Raw genomic sequence first — 16,088 nt, 5'->3', positions numbered from 1 at the left:
TATATATATATATATATTCATAGAAATACTTAAGATAAGTTATTTCACGCTTTAATGTGTTTATTCTAATATTTTAAGTCTATATTAACAAAACTAATATGACCTGTTCAATTTTGCATTATTAATCTTTGATTACTTAAGCTTCTTTAAAACAAGTATTGAAAAAGAAGTGTATGTTTATGATTTCGTTCTCTCGTAATGCTACAAAAAGTATCTCGAAGGGAATTGCATGCTGCATGTGTGTCATGACTGTCCAGAGTTTGAAGTTTCTTGCTTAGGGTAAGTGCCGATCTCTGTTTTGCGCTAATTTTTATGTTAATTCTTTCAAAACAGATCTTTAATGAAAAACATCTTTAATGATATCCTGAAGTTATTAAGGATCAATAATTTATTTATACAGCATTCACAATAACTAACAGAGCATGGTGTGATATATTTTACAAATACATAGACACATCATTAATTTTGAGTTTGAATATCAATTTTCTAAGAATATCTAGCGTATTAAAAGGTTTAAATTACAATAATAAATTAGGGAATTGTCATATGAGGAGAAAGAAAATAATTCATGGCATGTACCAAACAATGCTTGCAACCAATTAATGTTTCTCTTGAACAAGTTTTACCCCGAATCTGCAATAGATGTTTTAAGCTTTAAGTCGTAAGAAATTGACAATTACAATCGAAAAGAATAATCGACTATGATTCATCCATTTCTTATGGCTTAAGGCTTAAAACTCTATTGTAGATCCGGGGTTAAGGATACATTCTGATATTTGAACATGTGACTTTTCTGTTCTACAGATACGGAGAATATCAGATTCGTGTTCGCGGCGGTAAAGGACACCATTCTACAATCCAATCTGAAGGAGTACAATCTGGTTTAGACGGCGAAGCGCGCTGCAAATCCGAGCGGACTCGACCAGTTTCTCTCGCACCCTGACCAATGTATCAGTGCGAGACTACTACTCCGTTGACTCGCGAGCGTGATCCGTGGAACGACGTGAGGAAACGACGAAGAGGCGCGAGACAAAAACGAGACAAACTCGTGGTGCCATCGTATACGCACATATATCGACACGTGCGTTGCGCCACATTGAACTTCGTCGCATCGAGAGTGTTGTACCAGCATAAGTAACTAAGACGCGTAATACACACGTAATTATGAAGGACGTAAAAGCGGGGCGAAGTAAGAAGGCGAACAAGGACCTAAAAGCGTCACGAGCGTTACGCGTTCTTTTTCTTAGCGGAGGAAGAGAGATATGAGAAAATCTCTTCACTGTCGATACCAACTCGCGCGAGTCGATTCGGTTCTCTCGTACACAGGTTCCCGTTTTGGGATTTGTTACCTTTCTTTTGTAGATTAGTTCTTAGTCGATATCGCGGGCAAATGCGCCCCATTCCCGGGCCGAGGATGCGTCAATACCTGAGGGTCCCGGGCATCGTTGTCTGACTTTGATATATATGTATATATATATATATATACATATATATAAAAGTGCACAAACGCTGGCGAACTATATGTCTCACGCGCGTGAGCGTGGCGCACGGCGCGGCTGTGCCGCGTGGATTTTTAACGGCGCGTCCGTCTGTGTTCGTCTCGAGTCCAAGAGATCTCAACAGAGGAGAAGAAACTAAAGAGGCGAAACGGCGAGGCGAACGAAAAAATAAAATAAAATTAAAAAAAACGGGCTTTTTAATCGCGAATTAGATTCGATGACACAAGTGAGAGCAATTCTAGTGCCATTTACTAGTGTGGTGTTGTTGTTTTTCTTTTCTTCTTTCCTTTCTGTTTTCTTCTTGTTTTTATTCTTTTTCTTTTTTTCTCAAATGTACTAAATGCTAAATTATGAGAACATCCTTCATTTAGAGTTACGCGAAAGCCAAAGTGGTTTTGTTTCTTCCTTTTTTATCCGTGCCAGAAATAACTCAAAGTTCTTTCTGCATGTGATTCGAATCCATTAAAAATTCATCATATAAATATTGTTATATATAATATATAAAAAGAATGATATAGATTAGAGCGTGAGAGAGGGAGAGAGAGAGAGAAAGAGAGAGAAAGCGAGAAAGAGAAAGAGTGAAAGATACCAGCAACCGTGGCGGAGAAGGAGAGAGGAAGAAGAAAGAAAGTAAAAATGAATGCGAGAGAGAGAGAGAGAGAGAGAGGGGGGCGAGAGTGTATGAGATTTGAGGGAAACTTTGTGGAAACAAAAGATACTGTGGGGAATTGCGTCTGTTCGATGTGACTTAGGTAATTAAGACGCGCGGGAGAAGCCCGCAGATATCTCTCTCTGCCGTCTCCTCTCTCTGCCGGCTGTGCGTGCGGGTTGTGCGAGGAAAACGTTCCTTGAGCTGCGAGCGAATCCCTCCAGAAGAAAAAGTTCGAATTTGCAAGAACAAATTCCTCGAGAACAAGAAATTCTATCTTGTAGAGATAAATTTCTAAAAAAAAGTCGGGACCACTACGTGGTCCCGATAATATTTTCGGGAACGAGGAATCTCGTCTCGATTTGTGAAGACAATTTCTTTAAGAAGCAATTTCTTATAAATCGAGTTACATTGTTTTTTTTTCGAGGATGAATTTCTTAATCATGATGAGGAAAGGAGGAGTTTGTCGCGGTCCTTCCTTCGTCAGGTCCTCGCCCTTCCGACGCAACGGCACAGCCATCGCGCGCAGCCAAGATCATGGGTCCCCTCTCCTTTGGAAGAGAGGGGCTTCATGCCTCTCGCTCGCCCCGTATCCACATTATACTGTGTACGTACGTATGAACTGCTCACTGCCTGCGCTCGGTCATATGTTGGCTAGCGCGCTGCCCGTTGCTCGTACTCTCCGATGGTTCGATATCTTCTCGAAGCCGCGATTTTCGCCGTTTTTCTTCCTTCCCCAATGACACGGGGAAAAGTAAATGAATGAGGAACAAGAGAGGAGGTGGTTGGTGAAACAAATTAACGTTGAATTTGAGAAATTTAAGAAAAAGCTTTACAAATTAGTGTAATAAAGTAGTAGGAAATTCGATAGAGAAAAATTCAAAAGAAAGAGGCAAGAGGTGAGGCCGAGATATGCCTTCAACATTTTTTTTTCTATTAGAAGATATGATGAAAAGAACGGAATAGCTAATAACACAGGAAAGAAATAAAATTTCACGAATACGCATTTTAGTGGAAGAGAATGAAAATTCTCTTTTCGCTTCGCTCGATTTTAAAATCAAGATTTTTCTAGCGATTATTACGAAAAGAGAATTACGATGACGCGTAGAAACCACAAGGAAAAATGACAAGCCGGATCTTGCCAGTTTTTTTTCGTGGGTAGAAACGCGAGATGTTATGAGACAATTTCCCCGAGTCGAAAGCAGTAGGCGTAATCGCGATGAATAGCAAGAGCCGCGCGCGAACCCGGAGAGTACGTCGCGCTGATAGAGACGATTCTCTCTACGTGACATCGGCCGGGTCTGGGAGATTTCCCGTTCGGGCACAATGCGTGCAGCGGCCCGAACGTCATCAGACTCCACCGGTGTCGCGCACGCATACACCGGGCAGTATGTGTCATATACCTTAGTTGTGTCACACCCACCTTGGTTGGAACACTGAGTTTATATGAAAAAAAAGTATATATATAAATACATTGGATAATATATATTAAGCGGATACAACAAATAATATTGAATAATAGCATTAATAATTATAATAATAATTATAATAATTATAATGATAAAATAATAATAATAATAGTAATAATAATTAATAATAGTAATACTGCTTGGTTTTCATTGAGAACGCGTAACTAAACGGATGATGGCAGAGAGGGAGGGAGAGATAACGCGTGTGCAGGACACGAAGTGCAAAACGATGCTAGTGAGAAACATGAATGAGTGAATGAGAGAAAAAGAATGTGTGTATATGCGTATGTGCATTATTGTGGTGCGTCTGTGCATATGTATGCGTATTTGTGCAATTGCGTGAGCGTATGCTCATGTAAGAAAAAAAGGAGAGAGGGGTTGGTGAAAAAAAGAGAGAGAGGAGGCAAGGCGGAAAGAAGGCGAGGGAGTGATTTTCATTGTGCGTGCGTGAGAGACACTTTATCGAGAAATAAACAAAGAGATCGGTTGCAACTACTTAGGCTTTGTACAACCCTAATCGAGAAACAGTGAGTAAACGACGTGCAAGAGTCTCCAAGGGGCTGTTAGGTTCATTTGTAAATCATCTCTCCTTCGTCAGGAGGCGTAAACCACCCTTCTGGGAGCGTAAAATATGTTGGGTATTCTTTCTCTGTGTATAAAATTGTAAACACCTATCAAACCCAAAATCAATGTTTCTAACTTATTTATAATAAATAATATACATTAATGATAAAAATAAACACAGTTTGTGACAGTAGTATCGACGAGTGTGATGAAAGAAGTCATCCCTCAATTGCAACAACCCCTCCTCCGTCCCGCATATTTTCAACGCCAACATCTTATGTGTTGTTTCATTCCGTTTATCTATATTTCTTAGATTTCTAACAAAAATATGATAGCAAAGATAAGACATTCGTAAATTAAAAAATAATTAAGAATTTTCGAGCTCACGAATTTCCTAAAATTTTCGAATTTTAAATAGTGCAACCTTGATGATTATATTCTCATGATATTTTGTCGACATCTATGAATTCACTTTTTTTAAGTTTTTAAAGTTTCAAGATTTTGAAGTTTGAAAATCTCCAAACTTCAAAATCTAAGAAATGTGATTTTTAAAATTTTTATTGATATATGAAAATAGATGTAGAGGAATACGTTTATAAAGCAAGATTTTCATAATAATGCAGGTTTTATTATATTTTTCAAAATTACAAAATTGTATTATCATTGATTGCATTTACATGTATATTCTGATATAAAAAAATTTTCTGTATAATTATTTTAAATATAAAGGACAAAATACGAATGATTTCCGACTTTTGAGCAATTTACCTAATTGCCCAATAATATATATATAATGTATATATAATAATATATATATATAATAATATATATATAATGCGCATTACGAGAAGAATAAAGAAGACATAATAGAAATATGATAGCCGAAAATTTCTTACGTGGAACATATTACATTGGTTCTTTCCCGTTTTATATGTATTGTGTAAGAACATTCCGCAATCAGATAACGTATCTGTTGACAGACATGAATTATCTCTCTTTCTAAAAATATAATATTGATCGTTTTTAAACATATAGCTTTAAATCCTCGCTTAATATTGAAAAGAATTAAATTTAAATAAAATGTCTATATGAGAGCCTCTGCAGTTGTCAGTGCGCAAATAATATATTTATAAGGCAATAAGATGTAATTCGCAAAGTGGAATGTACTTATATACCAACTAAGTTAACTTCGTTGGTAAGTACATTTCACTTGTTTGCGAATTATATCTTACCATCTTATATTATTAATATAAATATATTATTTATGTGTTAGCAGAGGCTCATATAAATTATTTTACTTGTATTTAATTTATTCTTGAAACCACAAAACTATTTTTATTTTTATTTTATCTAAAAGAAACGATGACATAACAATTCGAATATTTATAAAGTAATTACATATACAATAAATTAATTATTATATCTGAATAATATTAAATGTAATATTTTGCAAAAAAGCAATAAAAAAAGTCTCTGTATTATTCAGTTAAAATTTATAATTGCATGTTTTATGCCCAATTTCTTCATTTCATAACTTTATCTATAAGAGATATCTCTCAGATTACAATGGAGGTATCTTTTGGATAAGGTTATCCGCTTACTGAAAGTGAAAAAATTGATCATTAATGAGTCATTTTGAAAAATATTTTAAAATTACAGTTAAATTAATTATTCCACGATGAGAGGGACAAACATCTTTTTATCGAGTGTTCATCAAGCATATTAAAGTAGAAAAATATAAACTAGTGTATTCATATTCCTGTCAACTTTATGCAATTAGATAAATTGCCCTTTGAAAAGTTTATTGAGAGATAAATTTAATTAATTTAAATAATTTATTTATTGAAAAATTTATTTAAATATCGAACTGTCGATTTTCGTAAAATAGGCCACACGGAGATCTTTACCGCGTTCGTTGAACAGCTGAGGGTAGAGAATTAAAAGAAGGGGGACAGCTGTACGTGAAGTGCGCATGCACCAGGAGGGGTGAGTATGCCACCTGGACAGCGCTTTTGATCCATGTGCGAGAGAAGGATAGCGTGAATCGAAGGAGGAAGACAGATTGTGCGAGTGAGAGGAGAATACATGATTGAGGAAAACAGATAGATATAAAAAAGAAGGACAGAGAGCAAAAGGGTGAGAAAAAGAAGGAAATTGTGCAAGCTAAAGAAGACCAATTTGCAACGGAGCAAAAAGAGAAAGAAGGAAGCAAGAAAGTATGAGAAATCAAGAGAGAAGGAGAAAGACAGATACGGCATACGTGGAAGAAAAGGACAGAGGCAGGGAGAAGGAAGGAGTGACAATGTGAATCAGAGATGGGCAGAGAATGTCAGTGGGGGGGGAAAATTGCGAGATAATAAGAGAAGGACAGAGCGTGGTGATGGTAAAGAGGCAAAGCGAAACGGAAGGAGAGAGACCAAGTGCAGAAAGAGAGAGAGAGAGAGAGAGAGAGTGAGAGAGAGAGAGAGCAAGAGAGAGAGGAAGAGGGAAAGGAACAAGAGCGGGGGAAACGCGCCAGTGGAGTCGCAGGCGTCGCGGCGCGTTTCCGCGGCTATAGTCCTGCGGAAGATCATCGAGAGGACTACACCCTTGCCGCAGTGTGGCGAGGATCAACCCGTATCCGCATATCGCACAACGCGCGCTGCTCCGAAGCGGAGAGGATGAGTCTTATGCTGGACGAGGAGGAGCTCGACGAGTGAGTTCTAGTTCGTGTTCGTTAAGGGTCGGGAGGAATATAATAAAAAGAAGCCGCCAGGCTCGATGACTCACTTTGAGGGGTAGCTGTCGCACACACGCGCTCGCGTTCCTCGAGGGCGCGCGAAAAAGGGCTGGGCTGCCCATCCGAGTCGATTGCACAGCCGCCCTTCGCGAGTGCTCACTGCTCCAACGAAAACCGCCACCGCGTTCGCGCTGGCTTCAACGGATTGGATTTTTTAATCAATCGTGAATCTGTGTATCAAATTGATCAAATGTGTATTTTTAACGGCGGGAACATCGAGGATAATCGATTCTAATTTACCGTAGTCGTTACGATACATTTTATATTATACCTGTCAAAAACTTTGCTCGCAAATTAAACGCTTCTCTCCGGCCAATTTCTACCAATGTAGATTAGCTTTAATCTCGGGTTAATTTACTCTTTATGCGTTAGAGACTGGCTTTTTTTCGCAAAGGAACGTTTAGTTTGCGAGCAAAGCTTTGAACAAACTTGCTTTATATCGGCGCGTTTATTCAACGTAATAGTCTCATAGCAATAATAATCTCCCATTATTTTATTTTGGTACGTAAAAAATCTCTCTTTATCTCTTTTTAATTCTTAGAGAGCTAGAAGAAGATAAAAAGTAAATTGAACCGAGATCAATGTTCATCTACATTGGTAGGAATGAACATTCATCGTCTTATTAAGCGAAAAAAGAGGAAACAAAAAAGAATAGAGATTGGTTTTCTTTTATGAAGAAACGTTTAGTTTGTGATTAAAATTTCGAACAAGCTTGTTTTATATCGACGTGTTTATTCAAATAATAATAATAATCTCGCAATGATAATAATCTCCCATTATTTTATTTTGACACGTGAATTAAAGATATACCCTCTTTATTTTTGCAAAATGCAGAGAATAGTGCTTCTACGTCTTGCCAGATATTTCTTGAGGAATTTGATTTGATCTTGTATGATAATCGGGATCGAGAAATGTGTCCCGTTGTGTCGCGACGTCTAATACTTTGGAGGTTGATGTATATTCTACGAACATGCAAAGTATATGCGTTGATCAGGCTAAAAAAAAGTCTGTAAATATTAGGCGATAATAAAAACTTTTACCTGAATTTAATATATACTTTATTTAAGTATCATTGACAGACCAAAGATATTATCATTAAGAAGAAAATAGTATATGTACAATTAATAATATACTTGTAGTATAACAACTCCAATACGCGTACAATACTAAAATATTAACATACTATTATTTAAATATATTTACAATTAAGGTAAAACCACTAGTTGTAGATCACTCTTTAAAAAAAATTCATATTTATTCAGAACAATATCAAACAATCAATAAAATATTTAATCGTCATCCACATCTAGTGGTTTTAAATTTCCTATAATTTGAAATATACAATATCAATGAGACTAAATCTAATTAAATGAGAAAGCCTATCTTTCGATTGAAGTGGATCTTGATGCTTAAATATTTCTGTGTAAATTTATGTATTTATCTGATTCTGCAAACCGCGCGCCGAGATATCTTTCGGTCTTGAAATGAAATGAAAAGAATCAGAATAGTAATATCATATATTAAATTGATAAACAATTAAATAATTTTTTTATGCTAATAAATATTTTTCTAAGAACATTGATAATCTAATGTTAGTATCTTAATCCTGAGAATAATTTATTATTAAAAATATTGCCTCAGGTGGGATTCAAACCTGGATCTTCCATATTCCATGCGAGCGTCCTCATTAAATGCATTGTGTTCTTCTTTCTTCCGCTTTATATTAAGTTCGCTGTCATCATGTCTCCTGCATTAATTAAAACTGAGAAACGGATGTAATTACAGATTTACAATGGAAAAGATTTCTCGGAATAAATGGGCCTATATAAGATAAAGCCGTCAGAGAAATAAATTCTATACGTTTTTTTAAACTTCTTAAAATTATATAAATTGTAATCCGAACAGTCATTCTATAAATATAGAGGTTACTCAAACTTTATTTATATCTCTTAAAGTTAATTTCTAAACACATCATTCAAAAAGATCGAACTGTTTAAAATTAAACGCAATAGACACAAAAAGTAATCTCAAAAAAATAATTTAGTACAGATTAACAAATTCTTTCTTAATACTAAAACAATACAAATTTTTTTGTAATTTTTAAATAGTAATTTTAGATGCGGAAATGTATACCACATTTTAAATTAATATTTCGCAATAAAGTTACATTAAGATTATCAATTTTTTTTAATCGTGTTTAAAAAAGTACAATTATTCTGAATGATCAGCCACATTTGCAAAAATGAATAGTCGCTCATTTAAAAAAGTGACATTACGATAAAACATTAAAGCAGTCAATTTCTTTCCTTCGGATATACCTTGTATGTACATCGTGCCATACGTTCCATCGGAATCGTGTTTCAACGATCAGACCGGTGGCCTTCGTCAGAATCAGTCAAGTGCATTTTATGTTGCTAAACGATTTACAGTGGGCGATTTCTCTTTTCTTCTCTCCCCCCTCTCTCTCCCCCTCTCCCTCTTTCAAAGCAGGTGTCATTCACAGACATGTCTAATTAGGGCAGCTGCAACTGTGTCACACGCAGTATCCGCGTTGAAAAGTTTTCCGCTAAATCAACTCGATCTACTTATGTAAGAGGAAATCGGCTCTAACAATGCAAAAACTATATTAAAAATAAACTGTATAAAGTTTATAAATTGCATAAATTATATTATATCATATATTAATAAATATTATTATTTACAAGAAAATGATATATATTCGTGAAAATAAATAATATGCTTGTAATATAAATTCTTTAGTATCAAATTATTAACGAATGTAACTACAGGATGTTTCTTGAATTAAAAAATACAATTTTGTTCTATTTCCTTCCGAATCTTTCTCTTAAACACTTAAATTAAATTGAATTTCTTTAAGAGATTAATATAATATAAGCTGAAAGAAAATTTTTATAACAAATTATTATATTTTTAATCGTAAAATGTTCTTTCTATAAATTAAATATGAACTAAATAAGCGACAAACATATTGACGAATTTCTGTTACGTATCATGCTTCGAAGTTTAAATTACCTGAAACGTGAATTGCTTAGAGAGAAGAACATTAGGGCCCAGTTCCACAACTCACGGTTAACTCTTAACCGAGGTTCAACTTATTTATTGTCTCTTTCCAATTCTAGAATTAGAAAGAGATGAGAAACAAGTTGAACCTTGATTAAGAATTAACCGTGAATTGTGGAACTGGGCCTAGGAAACACTTCCGCGGATGATAATGCGCGAATGAAACGCCGAATGAAACGCATGAATACGTGTACGTTGACTTGCATGCTTTCCGTTGGTAACCAAGTGGACGATCGATGCAACTCTATTAATATAAGAACGTAGAAGCAGATCGTGCCTTTCTATATTCTACGTATCAGCTATGTTCCCTTGCGAATCAACCCTTATACTAGGGCCCAAGACTCTAGAATCGTTTCTTTTCTTTTCATCAAGCTGTACATCGCATGGTATATCACGTGTATGCTAATCTCTCGTAACAAAAATTGTTTAGTTTACTTTTCTAATCTGGAGAATATATATTTTTCTAAGAGTCCAGCGAATATACATTTAGGCAAGGAACTAATACTCGTTACACCTAAGATAAATACATTCTTGATGAAGAGATGTCAGTTTTACTGCAAACAGATAATATAACAATTTTTCAGAAATGAATTCAAGCACTATTTGCACAACAAATTGGTCTCTTCATTTCTTCAGCTTTGTGTTAGTTTGTGAAATTGGAACGGGTAATGTAAACATCATCACTAATGGATTACGAAGCATTGTTATTTTATGCAATAGAATCAAACTATTTTTCCAAAGGGCTGAAACACAAGGAAAACCTTTCTTTGCTTTATTTGTTAACCATTTATTCCCTCTTCTCATATAAATCAAATAAAATTATTCTATCATTGATACAGTTACATACTTCAACACTATACATATATAATATGAATGAATATAAGATGTTTATAAATAATGATGTGAAAATATAAAACATGAAAATTTTCATATAAATTGCACAGCCAAAGAGTATATTCTAAGTTTTTATCTCTTTAACAAAATCTTGTTAACAAGATCTTAAAAAATTCTTCTCTCTTCTGTCTTTGAAAAAGTATTTTTTCACTTTTTTCTAACTTTATTTGGGATAGGTAAACATCTTCAGAGATAGCTCTAATATATATGTCTGCAATAATTTCTCCAAACATTGTACGTAAAGTATTCGGTCTTGGTAATTGATACAAGATGGAATCGGAAGTTGCAATCTTGTTTCAACAGTTATTGCGCGCTATTCTGCAACTCAATAATTCCGCACCACGTAGATAATCGTCTATATTTATTGGTGTTTTTCGATACTCGCCATTCCAAGGTGCTTCTTATCGCTACTTTCGTGTTCGCCGTGTCCAATAATATAATATATAGCGAAGTAGATCGACAAAGCGAGGAAACGCAATGAATAATAAATTAGATAGTCAAGTGTACGAATCATCTGTGGACACGAATGTGAGGAACGTGACTGATATATCACAAGACAAAAAACGTTTTAACTTTGTGTGTGCTTAAATGCAAATAATGCGGTTCGAATATTTCAACAAAAAAAGGACGGATTTTACGAAGATGCTGTAAAACTAGGTCGCAGTTTTTTGTATATGCTTCAGTATCCCCGACCTCGAGGGGAATGTATAACGTTGTCACGAGTTTTCCCTCTTTTTTTATTTTATCTACACGGATTATGCACAATGTATTGTGACACAATACTCGTTTTGCAGCATTATTCACAATATTATTATGCTACATACTTTCTAAACCACAAAGCTCAACATTTTTTTTATTTAGTTGACCAATTAAATACACAATAAAATATATTGTTTATTCATTAATTTATTATTCTTATTTTTATTGTATATTCATTATTCATGTATAATTTTGAGAGGAAGAAAGAGAAATAGACTGGATATTAATATTTATTTAGTATTCTAAATATTATAATATGATAATAAGGATTGTAAGTAATGTTTTACATTTTTATTTCTTATTTCGATCACATATGGGGCTTCTTTAATATACTTAATAAAAATGAAAGGATATTTTATTTCTTGTTATTTATATTTTAAAATTTACTGCTCTGACTTATGGCAGAATCTATTTCTTATTAATATCAGTATTCCGCAATTTTCCGCGTGTTTAATATTACTTCAATTATAATTTAATTACAACTAAATCTTACATTTGTGCTTTTCCATCCACATAAAAGGTTATATATCTTCGTTTTATCATCAGAAATCCATTGAAGTCTCATGATAAGTTAATCTTTATCTGAACAATTTCCTTTTGAAATCAAAAGAGTCGGATTTTGCTATAGAAATGATTATACTTAATAATTATATACTTAATAATTTTATTGCTGATTGAAACTTGAAGTATCATTAAACGATATCTCAATAACTCTCACTTTTATTTTCAACAACAAAAATCTTTCCCAATTCGAATCTAGATTTTGCAGCATTACTTTCATTCATATTTCTTCATAATTTTTCATGTTTTTATTCATAATTCTGTTTATAAACTTTCTATTTCATTATACATTCAGAATTAAAAACCGTATACATGTAAAAATTGGTTTTTTTGTGTAAAAATGATTATTAAACAAAACTTTATACATCTTATTAACTAAAGTGAAACTCTTTGTCTCTTAAAAATGAACCGGAAACTCCAATCAGAATTACGGAATTTTAAGGGAATTTTAAGGGCACCTTAGAGTGCTAACTTTACGCCATCGGAGTGTAATTTCATTGTACTCATATTCCATTGTACTGATTCATAACGTAAACCAACATCATCCAAATCTTACATATTCGGTTTATGCGTATGACTGCCAGAAGCTTAAATGTTCTACCTTTTAGGTATCCTGAATATAATTTTCTCGTATATTTAGAATTTTCAAGCATACCACATACATGATAATGATCCATTCTGGAGAACGAAACATTTCTCGAATACGTTACTATCTTACGATCACGTAAACGTAAACCGCAGAATCAATCTGAAGTTGGGACATAGTATATAGTGTACGAAATTCGTACTCATAGAATTCGCTAATGAATTTTTCGACTTTCGTGCGTTCATTTCTCAACGAAAAACAAAAGATTATGTGTATTTATAATAAGTAATAAATAAAACTATAATATTACAGAATATATATTGTTAAATATAATATAATTTAATTTATAATTTAATAACTTATACAATTATTAATAATCTTTTCTACTAATAACAATTACTTGTTATACACAATTATTGGTAATATAATAAAAAAGAATCAATTTGGGGAGAAATCGCAGTAAAATCGTAGGAACATTTGCAATCGTGTTTCGCGCAATCCGCATTATTCAAATGATCGATGATCATTAATGATTAAGCTCGCCTTTCGTGTTAGATTACGTAATATAAAATAAACTTGGTTACATCGGTGAACTTTGATTGTATCGCTGGTAGGATCAATAATTTCCGAAGCTTTCCAGCAATACCGCTAGTAATAGCTTATTCGTTGCGGACGTCAATTATGTAATCAAGCATATATGTATTTACGTGGAGACAGTATTTACTTGATCGTGTAATTTTCGAGACGAATCAAAATGGAGATAAATTTAGAATCGCCTCGATATTAAATAGCGAGTTAACCTTTTTTTCATTTATAACATTTTAATTTTCAAGTTTTTCGAAATGTACATAACGTCACGTAACGTAAGAATTACTGTGTAGAACATAAAAAGGACTCGATTAAGATCAAAGAGATTGGAGATACTGAAACGTACAATTTATGTCAGAACGAATCTCTTGCCTTTGCCTTCATACAGAATATTTCGATTACGACCGATGAGTTTCACTGTAGGGAATTCACACATTTCTATTGGGATGTAAAATGAGTCACAGAAGAGTGCGGGACTATTATTCAAATTTAAAGAACTGTTTTTAGAACATTATTTCCTAATTATATAATTAAACAGTTGATCGTTAAAAAGTTACAATGCAAAAATAATGTACGTTTAATGGTATTAATTTACATTTCTTGTTTGGTATTTTTGTAAACAGGAATTTTTAAAATAAAGCTTTAATATTAGATTAGATCCTGACCTGAATTTTAGTATCTATATTTTTAATTTTGAATGTCGATTTTCTCTTGACACAGAAAGAAGGGAAAACGCTTTTATCATGCCATGGAGAATTGTAATAAATTTTATATATCTCTGAGTTCGAGGAAACAGTCATGTGCGATCTCATAATTTAATGCGTATGACCGGTGCTACTTTAAGCTCGTATGCGAAAATGAGGTCAGGTCAGGAACAATGTGATAATACGTTCTCTGCACAATACCAACACATTGGTCAATTAAAAGCGATCGAATTAGAGACTCGAATATTCTATATGCGATAGTCAAACACATTTTCGCTTGTTTATGCGGCTCAGATCATGGATACTCTTGTACTGACCATGTACTTATCCTCTCTTCCCTGATATGTTCAATTATCTCCTTGTTGAAAATGTAAATTAAATTAAAATTCAATAAATCTCCCTTTCATGTAAATCTATAATAAACAACACAGAACGTACTGTTAATAACGCAGAAGTGATATGATGAACTCAGTATGTGTTAGTAGTTCTAATTTGTATGGATTAAATTCAGTTAATCATACATATATTGAAAATTGTTCGCATACGCTCCATAATTCCGTGTTTCTATCTATGATATGAATCATATGATATGCGTTAAATTTAAGAAAAATTACGAAGATAAGAAAGTAAGCATTTTATCTCAGAAATAAAATTTAGTTTTGTCCATGAAATAAAATGTATTTTTCATATTGGATTTATATAATTTTATATTACACTTTTATAATTATTATTATTTTATTATATTATATATTATTATAATTTTATTATATACATTAAATATTTAACAGAGATAACGTATACTTTTGAGAAAATTATTATTATATATACGTATATATATTAATCGTGGACGTTTAAATTATTTTTTGATAATTATGACAAAATTTTAAGTGCAATATATATAATTTTATCTTGATATTGTGAAATTTCAAGAATTTAAAAATTATACGCTTTTACTGTAATTATTGTTTAAAAAACTCAATGTGTGTTTGCTATGCTGCAAAAAGAGTCTGGTTGTATTAATTAAAATCCTGATTGAAAATGGATCAGAATTTTCTTTCTAATTGAATATGATCTAGTTGAAATAATCAGAATATTTGATTGATATCATCAGAATTTATGGTTTCTTTATTTTTAATCCTCTTGAAAGGAGGGATTTTAATGTTAAAAAGTCAACCCAAAAAAGATGTAAGTAAAAAATAGTAGTTTTTTGTAGATTTTAACCTTTCGGATACGAAAATGTTATTAAAAATTTTGTAACGCTTGTGGAACACTTCGAAAATTGAGCACGGATAAATTTGTTACTAGTCGGATTTTTATGCAGATATTTTTCATAGATGTGCACAAAATATGCAAATTTGCACAAACACGTAAATATGTACCAATAAATATGCATTTTTAGAATGCTTTTTTAATAAGAACAAAGTTCTATTTTGATATTACTTTCCAATCTGCTTTCTAAAAAAATATGAAATTGCATAAGAATCCGAAGTCTATTGACTACAGATCTGATCTCATATAATGTTGATAGAATTAAATAATTTCAACGGATAATGTCTTCAAATTTGATGTACATTATAATATATTGAGAGGATTAATTTTCGAGGTGTTCCCTAAACATCACGAACTTTTTAATAACTATATCGTATTCAGAAAATCAAACTACAAAAAACACTATTTCTTTTACTTGCATCTTTTTGGACAAAAGTCTTCTTTTGGAAAATGTCAAAAAGACCCATGTTTGCTCAAAAAGATATAAGTAAAAGAATATTATTTTGTTTTGTAAATTTTAATCTCCTAGGTACGATAAAATTATTAAAACGTTCGTTTGGGAAACATCTCAAAAATTAATAAGAATACTGAAATTAGATAAATATCATATTCGCGCTTAATTTTCAAAATGTTCCCCAAACGCCACAAACGTTTTAATAATTTTATCGTATCCACATAAAGTCAAA

The 16,088-nt window shown here is 32.9% G+C and overlaps 2 protein-coding genes across 4 annotated transcripts in view; both read left to right on the top strand.

Moving 5' to 3' along the window:
• The window catches only part of Galphaq (G protein alpha q subunit), a 42,209-nt gene extending 40,183 nt beyond the window's left edge, over positions 1 to 2,026 (top strand). For 2 of the 3 annotated variants that reach the window (XM_018457463.1, XM_018457438.1), the window contains one exon: positions 805 to 2,026. In XM_018457463.1, coding sequence (XP_018312965.1) covers positions 805 to 887 — 83 coding nt within the window. In that variant the 3' untranslated portion in view covers positions 888 to 2,026. The remainder of the gene's footprint in view (positions 1 to 804) is intronic. The other variant, XM_018457452.1, reaches the window with a different exon arrangement.
• A 4,663-nt stretch (positions 2,027 to 6,689) lies between these two features.
• LOC108729211 (uridine phosphorylase 1) overlaps positions 6,690 to 16,088 on the top strand; it is a 32,585-nt gene continuing 23,186 nt past the window's right edge. The window contains exon 1 of the mRNA XM_018458225.1: positions 6,690 to 6,876. Within this exon, the coding sequence (XP_018313727.1) occupies positions 6,842 to 6,876 (35 nt within the window). The 5' untranslated portion in view covers positions 6,690 to 6,841. The remainder of the gene's footprint in view (positions 6,877 to 16,088) is intronic.

This window comes from Mycetomoellerius zeteki, unplaced genomic scaffold (genome assembly GCF_001594055.1).
Source record: "Mycetomoellerius zeteki isolate Tzet28-1 unplaced genomic scaffold, Tzet1.0 scaffold114, whole genome shotgun sequence".
NCBI classification, from domain to species: Eukaryota; Metazoa; Arthropoda; class Insecta; order Hymenoptera; family Formicidae; genus Mycetomoellerius; species Mycetomoellerius zeteki.
Note: the sequence above shows the minus strand (reverse complement) of the source record. Positions and strands in the feature narration are given on the sequence as shown.